Below are 15,398 nucleotides of genomic sequence, written 5' to 3'. Positions count from 1 at the left end.
TCATGCATACCTGCGTCAAGGCTCCACTCACAGTCTGGATGGACTCTTTCACTATTGGTGCCAGGGTGCGCATAACCTCTGCAGCTTTGCCAGATGTCCCCTGACCTCACGCTGCAGATCCAGTAGCTGGCACCTTGCAGATGACTCCAGGGTCAGCATCGCCCTGGCTTTCCACAGTCCTCAGAGTGTTGGTGTCCTGGTCTGTCACTGCCTCTGTCAGCTGCTCTGGCGCATGTGTGCTGTGCTCACTAAGTTGTGACCCCACATCAAAACGCACATGCATACCCACGGAGATACGAGTATCTGTGCCGGTGGAGGTTGTGGGGAATAGTGTGACGGTGCACCCTCTGAGGTCCCTTTCTCCTCCCCAGAGGTGGACGACTGTCCCCTGGTCACGGCTGGTGGCTGCTCTTGACTTTGATCTGATGAGAAAGCAGAGTAATTAGTGGGTTACAGGAATGCTAACGCACCCTCGCGACTGGCCCTGTTGTGGTGCTCCATGCCACTTGTGGTGGACAGAAGAGCACCATTCCTCCCCTAATTCAGAGACAATCTCCTGCCAGCCCTTGGGCCACTCAGTCACCCGACTCCTGACTCCTATCTCCCTATCATAGATGGAACCCTGCTACCCACCCCCGCCCCACCACCCCCCATCACCCTCCAATCTCCAGGGCCTCCTCCGCCATCGATGTCGGGATCTGCAGAAAGGGGACATCCCCACCCATCTTTACCTGTTCTCTGAAGTTATACGCGGTTTTCTCCTGCAAGTACATAGAAGAACATAGTTAGACACCCGACGTAGACAAGCAAATTGCCTGAGCAGGTGGCAGTGTGCCTACACATGATGAAGGCACTGGCATGCCTCCTGTATGCTGCCACTCAGCAACCACAGCACAGTTGTCAGCTGTGTCTGACTGGGGCCCTTCACAACACAGCTGCCATGCCTCTGACAGCCAATGCTGCAGCCTGAACATTGGCAGTGCATGAGTGGGCAAACCCTTGTTGGCAATCACGCTTGAACCCCTGAACACTTGTAAGGTTGAAGGGTTCGCTTTGTGTTCTGCACTCACCTTGGCAGTGTGCTGGAGGTCGTTCATCCTTTTCCGGCATTGGAGCGAGGTGCTGGGGGGTGACCTCAGAGCTTTAACCTCCTCTGCAATCTCCAGCCAGGCTTTCTTGTTTTGGGAGGCCAAATTCCTCCTCCATTCCTGAGGGAAGAGGACCTCTCCCCGTGCCTCACAGCCTGGAGGCATCACTAAACTGTGGGGCCATCCTGGGATGCTGCTTAGCCATCCTTGGTACTGCTGCTGTGACTGGAACCTCTTGCTTGCCTCTCCCATTGTTACTTCATATTTTCAGGAAGTACTGGAAGTCCTTTAGGGATGGCTCCAGCACATCCCAAGGCATGACCTGCTGGGGATCCCAGCTCTAGCACCTATGGCAGTTAATTGGCTGATGCCAATGTAATTTGATTCACCTGGCCCTCCCCTGCTGGGGTGTAAAGGCCTCCTGCTTCTCGGCCCGATGTCAGAACCCAGCGTGGGAGGGAAAAATTCAGCTCTATGCCTCTATTTGTAAAGCCCAGTATCCCATATGCCTTTTTAGCTACATTCTCAAACTTCCTTCCCCTTCAACGATATGTGCACATATACCCCCAGGTCTCTCTGTTCCTGCATCCCTTTCAGAATTGTACCCTTTATATTGCCTCTTTTTGCTTTTCCTACCAAAATGTATTACTTCACACCCCTCTGCCTTAAATTTCATCTGCCATGTGCCCATTCCACCAGCTTATCTATGTCCTCTTGAAGTCTATCACCATCCTCCTCACCAATTTTTGTTTCATCTGCAAATTCTGAAATCGTGTTCTGTACAGCTAAGTCCATTAATGTATATATCAGGAAAAACAGTAGTCCTGGTACTGACCCCTGGGGAACACCACTGCACACCTTCCCTTCCTAACCCCTGTGCTAGCTGGCATTACAAACTGTTCCCTCTGCTCAAGTACTATCTGTGACTGTGATGCACTGTCTCTCCTTGTCCTTCTCAAACTTGTTACGTCTACTTACTATGCTCCCAGTTCAAATAAGTCCATTTTGAGTCCTCTAGCTCTGCTCGCCACCTAGTCAGTTTCACATTAGTTGCTTTGAATTAACTCCTGGCTGGTCATGGAATGTAGCCAAAAATATTCTGTCCTAACCTGTATCAGGATGATTTTTATGTTTAGTGTAAAGAAAGGAAATTCAAATGACAGTTGGCAATAACAGAAAACAGAGTGCCTTATGATCAGGCTATTTCTGTGAATTTAAGACACAAAGATGAATGTTAATGTATTAATAGTTTGGTATTTCAGGACTCCACCAACTTTTTCTCCTACTGATAAAGAAATTATCATATATATTATTCTTGACACATACTGTAACATGAGTAAATGTGATGGATGGCAAATAGATTGATATTAAACAGTTTTTTTCGGCACCAGTGAAATAAGTGGAAGAATTCTCCACTGGTATCGACAACTCTTAAACCACACCCTCTTTAACAGACATGTAAATCCAAACAACATTCCCATTCAGAAAATAATATTCCTTGCTTTTAAGATATGTTTCTAAGTATCAGTACACTACAGATAAGTGAGAAGGAAACTTCTGCTCCAGAAGTTTAAATCATTGGTGTATCTTTGGGAGACTTCACAAATAATTACTTTCATTATTAAACTAGTGTACTTACCATGAATTACTGTTATCTGTACCTGAGAGTCGAATGTGAATTATTGTCTTTCCTTTAGGACACCTACCATGGCAGGAGGTTTGTTTTCCATTGACAGGGATTATTTTGAAGAAATTGGAACATATGATGCAGGAATGGATATTTGGGGTGGAGAGAACCTGGAGATGTCTTTTCGGGTAAGTAACTGGTTTATCTTACAACTATCGTTTGTGTCAAAATAATTAACTCAATTCTGAATATGTGCATATAATTTGTCAACAGAATAACGTGCTTATAAAAAATTGATTTTTCCAACTACTCATTAAGTCTTGGTTTAGCACATTGTGCATAATTTTGACTGAACTTTGAAGAAGATGATCTTCAACGTGCAATACAAGCAAAATATATCAAATAAGCAATGATAGCTTCCTGGAGAAAATCTTAGTGTTAAGAAAATCTGCCAATAAAGTAAGATATATTCTCATCTTGTATGAACAAGGTTTTAATTTGCTGCACAGCTTTTCTTAAGAGTTTATGGATTGGATTCTCCAATACCGCTCATCTTCTGGCAGTTTTGGGGCAGGAAACAGAGTAAAATGAGCCGACAATGCCTACCGCCTCAAAACTTCCAGTCTAAAATTGCACCAGAATTATCCACCCAAAAACTCTCCAGTCCTTTTTAATACCTGCCAGGACCATGCCCTGCCACATTTAAATGGGGTCCAGTGGTCGTGGCTACTGCTTCTGACACATTTTTCTCAACTTCAGCACCACATTATGTGGGTGGTGATATAAGCACCTCTGAGTCAGATAACTCATTTGTTTGCTGTAACTGAAAATTAGTGTGCAAATTAGTTTCAGAAAGAATTAAAGAGTGGCAAAGAAGCATGGACTCAATGGGCCAAATGGCCTCCTTCTGTGCTGTAAATGCCTCTGACACTAAGCAGAAGGAGAGTCTTTTTTATCCATCAGTAACGCCATGGGACATATATTATAATACATTGTGTTTTACATGGTGCAATTCTCCTGTCAATGTAAATGGAAACAAACTTGCATTTATGTACTGGCTTCAACATTCTAAATATTCCAAGGTGCTTCATATAAGGGAGATTGAAAGCTAGGAAATATGATGAAAGTGGAGCAGTTCTAACTTGTTTTAGTTTAAGAATACAATTTCTGCTGTAGTATATGCATGAATATATAAAAATTTCTTGGAAGAGACAGTATGTAGTGCAAATGAGAGCGGGAAGTTGCAAAAAGACATAGACAATTTGGGCTGGATTTTGTTCTCCTCCCGACTTTGGGTTCCATGGGTGTGGGGGAACGGGGGTGGAAGATCAGAGAGCAGTGGCCCGCCACCGAACCCAATGCTGGGATTGCCGGGCCCAATCTTACTGGCGGCAGGAAATCCCCATGGCGGACCCTCCGCTGCTCTGTGATGGGACCCGACGTTACATATTTAAATTACCTGTTTAATTAAAATCTAATCTGCAGCGATCATACCAGCAGTTCCGGATCTTCAGCGGGAAGGCAGCACTCACGCACCTTCACTTTCCCATCCAGGGAAAGCTGGCGCCAGTGAGGTGGGGAAGGGGGGAACTCTGCATTTGTAGTGTAGTGGGGGGGTGGGGGGGAAGGGGTGAACTATGAATTTTTAGCGTGGGGCAGGGGAAAGGTAAACTCTGTACTTTTTAGTGCAGTTATTGTGGGGGGTTGGCATCAACTCTGCACTTAGTGCAGTTGTGGGGAGAAGGCGTCAACTCTGCATTATAGTGTAGTTGGGGGGGGTGAAAATGTGTATTTTGGTATAGTTGTGGGGGGGAGGGCCAACTCTGCAGTTTCTTTGCAGGGCTGGCAGCCCTTCAAAAATGACGCCAGTGCCTGCGCAGAAAAAGTTGATGCCGTTCATGGTGTCGTCGAGGCCACCCCCGCCACATGATTCGGGAAGGTGGGAGGTTACTCTGCATGTGATAATGAGCTGCTGGGCTCAAGATCGCGGCGGCGTGGCAGCATACGGCCTGTGCATGCCAGCCGCCATTTTTTACATCTGCACCTCTCCCGGCGGCTGGACTAGAAGATTCACCCCACTATTAAGTGAGTGAGCAGCATTATGGCAAATGGAATTAAGTATGGGCAAGTGCGAGGTCATCCACTTTGGACAAGAAAGGCAAATTAAAGTATTTTCTGAATGGTGAGAAACCGAAAAGAAACAAGTGTTTTGGGAGTCCAAGTACATAAAATATTAAGAGTCCAAGTACATAAAATATTAAAAGCTAGTTGATAGGTACAAAAAGCAATCATAAAATGCTATGGGAATGTTGGCCTATATCTCAAGAAGACTGGAATACAAAGAGGATGAAATAATGCTTCAGTTTTACACAGCCTTGGTCAGACCCCATTTGGAATACTGCATTCACTTTTGGGCACCACACGTCAGCAATGGTGTATTGGTCTTGGAGAGGGTGCAGTGTAGAATCAGAAGAATTATATCAGTGTTTAAAGGGTTAAGTTATGAAACCAGGTAGCGTAAACACGACTTTTATTCCCTTGAGTATAGAACATTGAGGAGTGACCTGGTCAAGAAATGTTAAAGCATTTTATATGGTAGATATGGAGAAACTACTTCCTCTGCTGGAGGAATCATGACCAAAGGAACAATATCTTAAAATTAGAGCTAGGATTCAAGAGTGAAATCAGGAAGGCTTTTTTTCACATATATGATAATAAAAATCTGGATCTATCTTCCCCACCAAAGGGGGTTGTTAGGATAATTGGAGTTTTCAAATCTGAATTTGATGGATTTTTGTTACGGAAGGGTATCAAGTAACATGGAATTGAGGTGCAGATTACCATGATCTTATTGAATGATGGAATAGGCTCAAGGGGCTAAGTGGACTGTTTCTGTTTCTATGTTCCGAGATAAAACAGCTCTTGCCATCAATGTATGTACAGAAACTGATTTCGTGCTTGCAGATAATTTCTGGGAATAGCTCCATGTAAGTGAGAAAACGTGCGAGGTGAATGAAGGAGCCTTGGAATCACTTTGTAGGGGTGGAAGGAGAATCTGTTGCTGTAGATGTACTGGCTATGTTGGGACAGGTGGAAGTGGAACCAAGTGAAGGGTATCTCCTGGAAGTGGGCCACAAGAGGAAAGATGATTGAGTGATCAACTGACAAATGTTGTTGAAAGGTCAAGGAAAACAAGAAAGTATAACGTACCTCAGTTGCAGACACAGAGGATGTCACTGGTGATTTTGACTAGAACAATTTTTATGAGCAGGATGGAAGCTGGATTTGAACAAGGAGTTTTGGAAAATGTAATAAATAACACGTTGAAGGATATTGGAAATAAAGAGGAGGTCAGACATGGGACGCGAGGTAAGATTAAGTGAATTCAGAGTAATGTTTCAGAAGGAAAAAACAAAGACTTGCATTTGTATTGCACCTTTTATAACCTCAGGAAACCCCAAAGCACTTTACAACCAATTAAGTACTTTGGAAGTGTAATCGCTATTGTAAGGTAGGAAACGCATACAGCAAGGTACCACAAACAGAAATGACATAATGACCAGGTAATCTGTTTAGGCAATACTGGTTGAGGGATAAATGTTGACCAGGAGAACAGGGAGAACTCTCCTGATTTTTTTCGAGATAATGCCACGGGATTTTTTAAGTCAAGCTGAGAGGGCAGACGGGGGCCTTGTTTTAACATCTCATCTGAAAGACGGCACCTTCGACAGTGTAGCACTCTCTCAGTACTGTGCCAGCTGGATTATGTGCTCAAGTCTCTGGACTTAACCCCACAACCTTCTTACTCAGAGGTGTACTACCATTGACCCATGGCTGATACCTAAGGAGGGGTGATGGCACTTTTGAATGACAGGTGAGCACTGGAGGCTACAGGAAGAGGACAGGAAAAGATAACCTGCCACAATTGTAGTTGCAAACAATATAATGGAAGTACAAATGAAAATTCTGTTTAGGCATAATAGCATCTGTGCATAGGGAATCATCTATGATGTCGATCAACACCAATGTTCCCTCTAATCCTCCGCAGAGCAATCTGGCATATACTGGGCAGACAAGAAACAGGCCATGCCCAGCTAACATTCTCCTGAAGATGTGTACATGCGTGGCCATGCAGCAATCTTAAAGGGACTGTGCTGTGCAACAAACAGGCTTCACACAGCAAAGAGAAGTTGGTCAGCACCTCATTTTACTTTTCTAAAAGATATTAAAATATCTACAAGAACAGCTCTGATCATCTATCATATTTTTTTTAAAGATGAATTTGCAGTCTGAAGCAAAATGTCAGGTAAAAGTGTTCCTGATCAGTAACTGAGATCAACAGTTTTGAAAATCATCATTTCTAAGTTTTGGAGGCTAAATGGAAACATCGTGATTACACAGACAAGTATAATTATAGATTTCCAAAATTTAAAATTTTGGATGCAGCCTTTGACATTCTCAACTTGGCACAGAGAGTATCCAACTTTTCATTGTCAGATCAATTTGGAAAGGAAAAGCATAACTAGATTTAATATCCTACCCAGAGACACAATATAATGAAACTCAACCTCCATCTGTCAATACCATGCTTGTGCAACTTGCATATATCTCCCATTGGATTTCTAAGCAACTATACAGAATCAGAATCTGAAGCTCATTATCTACTACTGTTTTTACAAAATAAGTTACAAACTTTTGGTGCACAATTTTTATTTGTACTGACATCAAACCAGCTCAAAAAATTGTACCTTTCATGTTTGATCCCACCCCAAGCCAAATCTGCCATTATTGTATAAAATCAGTAAAACCTGATCAGAAAAGGAAGCAGAAAAATCAAGGAGGTTAATGTACAATTATTTGGTGTTGGGTCATTAAAGTTGAAATGTAAAGTAATGTGACTTTAATCAGCAGCCCATCTGTTTTCCTTCTAGAAATGTATCTTGAAGGGCAATATTGAATCTGTTCTGTCACATTGAGCACACACTAGAGCTAGCAGCTATCTCCCTGAATTGAATTGGTTTCTCCAAAGCAGGATTATTTTTCTGACAGCTTCATCAACAATATGGAAATGTTACCTGCTGTGTTCACTTGAAAAAACAGTGAAAATCATGAAGCAAGAAATAGCCATGCATGACATTACAATGACACTCAAGGCTAACCAGCAGATAATACAAATTGTTTTCATGGAAACTCTAGTTTACTTTAAATAGATGAAAAGCAAAGCATATTTGACATTTAGTGGAAACCCATAAGTAAATGAAGTACAGTGAAGTATGTGTGAAGGTCCAATCTCCATCTGTTTCTGCATCTGGTATGTGAGTGACTACTTCAGATCTGTGGCATTTCACAGCCTGATAAACAATAAATATTAAGATCAATGTTTCAAAAATTGTGGAAAAAATGGAACTTCAAAATATATTTATTTTTCGAAACTATTAGCCTGGATTTTGCAGTAGTAGTGATGGTGAAACTGTCAGCATTGCCATCATTACTGCTCTGAAACTGACAGCAACTTCTAAATCTGCACATGAGCAGTTAAACGTGGAAGTCCAAAAGTTGCTGTCAGTTATTCAGTGCTTCTCAATAGGCTGCGTAGTTGAAGTTTCCCCCCAATCTTCAATCGTTAGAAACCACTGACCTGGCAAGAACTTACTGTTTTACACTATTAGTCTTGCTGTAGAAACCCTTGAAAAAGTTACACCTTGTTGAATGAGTTATAACTGGGTTTCTCACAGCATACTAAGTTCATAATTACTGCTGAACAGCCTCACTGGCCCTGAAAAATTAATCTTATATATTTGCATGATGATAAAAAAAATCATCATTCTTCATAAATAATATTTTTAATTTGTTTATGATATTTTAGTTTCTACCTTATCCCATGTGTATGGCCCATTTATTTAGCTCTCTGTAAAAATTAAAGTGAAGGATAATCTGTGGATTTTATTTCCTGGTTTGCAGTTTATGAAAATACTTCAATGTGATTGATTGCTTACCCTGCTTGATGATATCACTGTAACTGGATGCTGTTACGGTCAAGTGAGGAAGGGTCAAAGGGCTTCCCCCTTTTCCCTCTCCTTGTTTGACCACAATAGGTTTAATTCTTTCTTAAAGTGGATGTACTGGCCAATTCAGTAGGCGTTTGATTACTTACTTGCTATTATCATAATAAGAACCAATGGGATAGGTTTTCTTGACAAAGAAAGAGGTTAACTTTATTGCACCTAAACCAAACTAATGAAAATAATAAACTATGCGCCAACTTTCACTCACACACACACACACACACTAGAGGTTTACACACACACGATTAGGTTACAGAGTGGGGAAATGTAATTGGTCAGTTAGAGTCCATAGAAAAAAGGGGTATACAGTCTGTGGTGTTTGGTGATTTGGCTGGCTTCTAGCTGAATGTGGTGGTCCTGAGGCTTTTAGTTTGAAGAGGTAAATGATTGGTTCAGTGGGTCTCTTGGAGACAGCAATGCAGATGATTTCATCCAACAGGGCTTCTGATTGTAGCCAGAGTTGGCAAGGTGGTCAGTCAACAGGCAGTGTTCGAAGCTTGTAAGTTGAAATAGAGAGAGAGAGAGGCATCCCCATTTGGGTCAGTACGTGTCAGAGTCCAGAAGCTTCTCCTTGTTGCTGTCGAGAAAACACAAGCTTAAAACTATAGATGGGGAGGGACTTGTCACATGACAGTCACCCAGTGATTCAAACATGGTAGCAGTGTTTCTTTTCTTGCTAAAAAGAACAGGTAGTTCCCTTAAACCTCCTGGGTCTTGCTGAGATGATCAGCCATTTTATCTCCATTTCACAGGCCTTGCAATGTAGGATACAGTGTTGCAAATTAGGTGGCCATCTTAAGCTGCTAGCAAAGTCATTTCTTTTATCTGTTATTTTTTGAAGAAATTTAAAAAACATAAATTCAGATCTCCAGTCAGTGAATTAAAGAAAATTATCATTCAACAAAACAGTTGGCATGACAATGCCTGGAGATTCCCTTGACTTGGCAGCAGATCCAAACTAATGTTGGGAAAGGGGAAATACACACCGCGGAGATCGCGAGATCATTGTGGGCAGCTTTCTTCGACGTCAGTAGGGAGGACCGTCGCTTTGTCAGTGACTGAAATTTGGGCCATTATGTTATCCCACAATAACGGCACAGTGGCGCATTGGGGGGCGGCGCAGTGGTGGGGCGCCACAGTGGCGCAGTGGTGGGGCAGCACAGTGGCGCAGTGGTTAGCACCGCAGCCTCACAGCTCCAGGGACCCGGGTTCGATTCTGGGTACTGCCTGTGCGGAGTTTGCAAGTTCTCCCTATGACCACGTGGGTTTTCGCCGGGTGCTCCAGTTTCCTCCCACCACCAAAGACTTGCAGGTGATAGGTAAATTGGCTGTTGTAAATTGCCCCTAGTGTAGGTAGGTGGTAGGGAATATGGGATTACTGTAGGGTTAGTATAAATGGATGGTTGTTGGTTGGCACAGACTCGGTGGGCCGAAGGGCCTGTTTCAGTACTGTATCTCTAAATAAATAAATAAAAAATAAATAAATCTATCTCGTGCAGATTTTTATCACTTCCTCCTGACTGAAGATTTTCTGAATAGGAAATATTTCTTGTTTTATGCCATCACTGCTGTCCATCGTGCAAACACAATGCGGCTGTTTTTATATTTGTTCGAAGGAGCTGAAGCGCAGTTTTTAATCTGTGCAAGTGAGATGGCATCTCAGAAGATCTTTGACTCTGTGCTAATGATCATTTTCTTTTTTCCCTTGGTTAAAAGCAGGAATTTAAGTGCAATGCACAAATCAAGCACATAAAGAAACTTAATTCTTTCACCTAATTTTCTACCAGTCTCTCATGAAAAAGGTGTCTCTTGGTGGAACACAGTTTTAAATGTGCTAGGTGTCTTCTGATAGCTATTCTTTGTGTGTGAACCAAGATAACGAGAGTCATCAGGCTATTCAACCACAGAGGACATTGCAACTATACCAAAACTCAGGACTGGATTTTACCAGCTCTTTGCCGTCGTGGGTTGTGGCGGGAGGGGCACGTAAAATGCTTGTGGGAGAGGACCGCCACGACCCATAATGCCGAGAAGGCCCCCCCACATATTACCAGCGGCAGCGAGGCCTCGGTGCGGCCCCCCCTCTGCCAAGCAGCGGGGCCTTCATTTCCCTACTAAAATTCATGCATTAACTGTTAATGAACTTACCTGGACCGGGTGGCCATCCCACGGCAATATTAAGAGTGCTGGCCGCAACTCGCGCACCCTCAGAACTCCGTACAGAGTTCCGAGGCGAGACACTGGTGGGGAGGGGGGAGGACTGAAATTATCAGGGTAGGAGGGGTGGGGGAACAGTGAAAACCACTCCGATTGGTTGTGGGGATGGTGGGAAGGGGGTTAGGGTCAAAGGGAATAAAGTTTGGGGGGAAAGGTCGTGAGTGAGAACTTAATTTTTGGGGGGGGGATAGGGCAAAAAATTAATTCATTGGGGGAGGGGTGAGAGAGGGGGTTGCAGATGTGAACAGATTTTTATTTCAATCGTTAAATGAACCTGTCCCTTTAAACATTTAAATCACTTATAAGGGCTTGAAGCCCTTTAAAAATGGTGCACTGGCGGGGATGCAGCGGCAGCCCTTTTTACATCATTGAGGGTGGCCACTCCGCCCCTCCATTTAAATGAACCGCCATGCAAAATATCACGGGGGCTCAGCGGCAGCGCTTCCATGTCGGAAGGCCACTGAGTTCAAAGCGCGCTGCCGTGATGTGCAGCACGCTAATAAAATTCAGCTCTCATTCTCTTCCCACATCCATACTTTGTCATTCACTAATTATTGTTGCAGTAAGGAATGTGGAGACTGACTGATTTCTTTTAACCCTTTTCAGGACAATTGCAGCATCTCAATTGCTGCCTCAGCAAAGATCAGTTTGCTCAACACAGACTGGGAACTAAAACTGGAATCAGTTGTCTTTATGACTTAGTACTGCACAGGGCAATTAATCCATTAGACCAGCAGGAGGGTTGAAAGAGAATTATTTTGCAACTCTTATTTTGCAAAGCTCCAATATGTATATTTATTGTTATGTATATTAATTATGCAGTAGGCTTTGCCTGTATTATTTTGTCAATGTTTGACCCAGAATTGGAGGGTACTCAAATTCTAAAATGGCTGAATCATCGCTCTCCCAACTGGCGCTCCTCTATGATAACCATTGGGGCGGCGGGTGGCGGGGGGGGGGGGTGGGTGGTTGATGTGATGGTAGGGTGGATGGTGAGGTTCCAATCACAGGTTAGGGTGTCCGATCAAATGTTGCCAGGCGGGGGGGTTGGTCACATCGCGGATGGTGGGGGAAGCAGACAGAGTACAGTGGGTCAGGCTGGGGGAGGGGGCGAGGGGTAGTCAATACAGAGGTTAGCTTGTTGGACCTGGAGGAAACACCCCTGCTCCACCTGACCCACAAGCAGCGCAAGTAAGGATTCACCCCTTGTTACCTCCTTTCAGCTGCCTGGATTTCAGAGGCCAGGGAAACCAGCAGACTGCGATACAAAAATAGAATCATTGTTAAAATGAAGGCACACAACCTCCTTAAAAGATTTCAACAACTGGCCAGCCTCCTGTGAGCAGATTGATCACCTGCCCCTCATCCTACCTCTGTTAAAACTAGAAGTCCAGTAGATTTGAAGTGGGGTGTGTTCCTGTTTCAGATTTTTACCTTTTTAAAGCCCCATCCAAACCAACCCCATCCATTTTCTGGGGTGTCTGTGTTATGGAACCCAATTTTGTGGCCTATAATTGTAAATTTTATCATGATGAATGTGCTGACATGCTTGAGCCACATTGTGAAAGACATTAACTTCCCTTTCTATCAAGGCCACTGAAAATAGTAACTCTTTTGCTTTCGAAGACCCAGTAGTCTGAAACAATTGCTGATATTCCCAGTATGAGGTAAGTATTTTGGATCAGAATTTTAGGTAGAACCAATGATTTAAAAAAAAATTATGTCCTTAAGTTGAAAATCTAGGTGTTAGCATTTTTAATTGACAAGGTTGATCTTGCCTATGACGTGTAAGGTTTTAGATTAAAATTTTATATATTACAGATGCTCTTTGCAGTCATAGAGTGTTACCGCACAGAAACAGGCCCTTCGGCCCACCGAGTCTGTGCCGACCAACAACCACCCATTTATACAAATCCTACATTAATCCCATATTCCCTACCACGTACCCACCGTTCTCCTACCACCTACCTACACTAGGGGCAATTTACAATGGCCAATTTTACCTATCAACCTGCAAGTCTTTGGCTATAGGAGGAAACCGGAGCACCCGGCGGAAACCCACGCGGTCATAGGGAGAACTTGCAAACTCCGCACAGGCAGTACCCAGAATCAAACCCGGGTCGCTGGAGCTGTGAGGTTGCGGTACTGAACACTGCGTCACTGTGCTGCCCCTGTTAAGGATCTTTGCACCTTTCTTGAAATTAGATCTCAAACTAAGATCCTGGGCTAAATGGGCATGAGTATCACGATGCGCAATTAACCTGCGCCCATCGACGGTATTTCAGGCAGCACACAAACTTTGTGTTGCCTGCTCATTTCCATGATAGTGACATGCAGCCCACTCCAAAATATGTTGCTGATGACTGCACGCTCAGCAGGGGCCTCAGCTCCCGTGAAGGCTAGCACCAATTAAAGCCAGCCTGCACTGCTTAAAGCCAGCTTGCACCTCTTAAAGGGAAGGTGCATTCTAGCTGGAGCACCTCATTCAGCTGGCTGGGAAGCATTTTAGGCACAGGAACAAACTTGAGTATGTAGTAGATTATAATGCTAGCCCCTTTTTGGGGTTATCCTGGATCAGGTATACTTCTCAGATGATCACTCTCACTTAAGGTTAAGAAAGACAGATCTTAAAGACACTGGAATGGGTCTTAAAGACTGATCTAACTCTCCCCAAAGGAAAGGAGACAGCTGAGAATATTACCATCCTTTAACAAGTTTCAGCCAGATTATAATAACCTGGATATTATAAGGGTCTGGAAATTTCTCCTCAGTAATGTACCTCCCAACCTGCAGTGCCAATTCAGTCTCCTCTGGGGGAGCTGGTTTGATCATGGCCTGATTCACTACACATTCAGGGAAACTGTAGGAGTCCGTCTCCTGCTACGGCCCTGTCTCTCTGACCTCCTGCTGACATTCTTTCACTTCTGGGGTGGGGGGGGCTACCACCTTCACCCCCATCAGATCATTACCTAGGAGCAGGTCAACCCCGTCCATCGGCAAACTAGGGACAATCCCTACGGTCACCGGTCTCGAAACTAGGTCGCACCCCAGGTGCACCCGGTGTACAGGTACAGGCATACACTGCCCTCCAATACCATTCACCACCATTCTGGTGTTCACTACACTCTCTGGGGGAAAGGTCAGTCCTTTTCCTAGTAAAAGGGATCTAGTGGCCCCTGTGTCCCTTACTATTTGTAAATCATTACTATGGGCTTGCTTGCCCCACTCGAGGGGTACCCTGACTCTGATAATCGTCAGGAAACCTATTAAATTTTCTTGCACTTGCAGCCGTAAGCTTCCTGAGTCTCACTCTTACTGCAGTTAAAGCCACAGCTTGTACTGCTCTGCATTCCATCAGGTTCACTCCTTCACTGAGTGGGTGTGCCCTGATTAACCCTACAGGTTTTCCCTTTAGTTTCCAGCAGTCAGCTTTTAAATGCCCTGCTTTATTACAATGGAAGCACACAGGCCTCTGGGTCTCACTCTTGCTCACAGCACCTTCCCTTTTGGCTAGAGGAGGACCCCTTGTGTCTCCTGCTTTTCTTTCCCACCCAGGACTGCTTGGGCTGCTATCACCTTCCCACTCTTTGTCCTTTTCGGATTTGTGGGGGTGACTAGGAAAGGTTCTCCCCTGGGAAACCGACTTATTAATTAAAGCAAACTCATTGGCCAGAACAGCTGCTTGCCAGGCTCTCTGGACCCGCTGCTCCTCTACATGGGTCTTTATGGAGTGGGAGAGCGTGTTTAAATTCCTCTAACAGAATTACTTCTCTGAGATTCTCATGGCTGAGCTGTACTTTAAGAGCCCTCAGCCACTGGTCAAAAGCCAGCTGCTTATTTCTTTCAAACTTCATATAAGTTTGATTAGCTTGCTTCTTGAGGGTTCTAAACTTTTGGCGATAGGCTTCGGATACCAATTTATTTGCCCTGAGCTTAGCATTTTTTGTCAGTTCATAATTTGATGAACTCTCATCTGGCAACAGGGAATAGACCTTATGGGCTTTTCCAGTTAGCTTGTTTTGCAGTAAAAGAGACCAGGTCTCAGCTGGCCATTTTAGCTGCCTTGCCAGTTTCTCAAAGGACACAAAAAAGCCTTCTACATCTTCCTCATTGAATCTTGGAATTAGTTGAGCTAGTTTTAACAATTTTGTACCCAGCCCTGAATTACGCTCCTCGATATTGGTCATGCTTTCACTGGGGTTACTCTGTCATCCTCTAGTTAATTCAAGCCACTTCAGCTCTCTTTCTTCACATTCCTCCCAGAATATTTTTTCTCTCTCCCTCTCCTGCCTTTCATTTTTTTCACATTTCTTCTGGAAGGCTCTTTCTCCCTCTCCTCTAATTCAAATTTCCTCTGTTTCAATTGTAGCTTTGCTAGCAATACCCTGTCGGAGTCTACTT

At 43.9% G+C, this 15,398-nt stretch overlaps 1 protein-coding gene across 6 annotated transcripts in view; it reads left to right on the top strand.

The window, feature by feature from the left end:
* The window catches only part of galnt13 (polypeptide N-acetylgalactosaminyltransferase 13), a 542,151-nt gene that overhangs the window by 407,219 nt on the left and 119,534 nt on the right, over window positions 1–15,398 (top strand). For all 6 annotated transcript variants that reach the window (XM_068035308.1, XM_068035305.1, XM_068035304.1 and 3 more), the window contains one exon: window positions 2,786–2,903. In XM_068035308.1, coding sequence (XP_067891409.1) covers window positions 2,786–2,903 — 118 coding nt within the window. The remainder of the gene's footprint in view (window positions 1–2,785; window positions 2,904–15,398) is intronic.

This window comes from Heterodontus francisci, chromosome 7 (assembly GCF_036365525.1).
Source record: "Heterodontus francisci isolate sHetFra1 chromosome 7, sHetFra1.hap1, whole genome shotgun sequence".
Taxonomy (NCBI): Eukaryota; Metazoa; Chordata; class Chondrichthyes; order Heterodontiformes; family Heterodontidae; genus Heterodontus; species Heterodontus francisci.
Note: the sequence above shows the minus strand (reverse complement) of the source record. Positions and strands in the feature narration are given on the sequence as shown.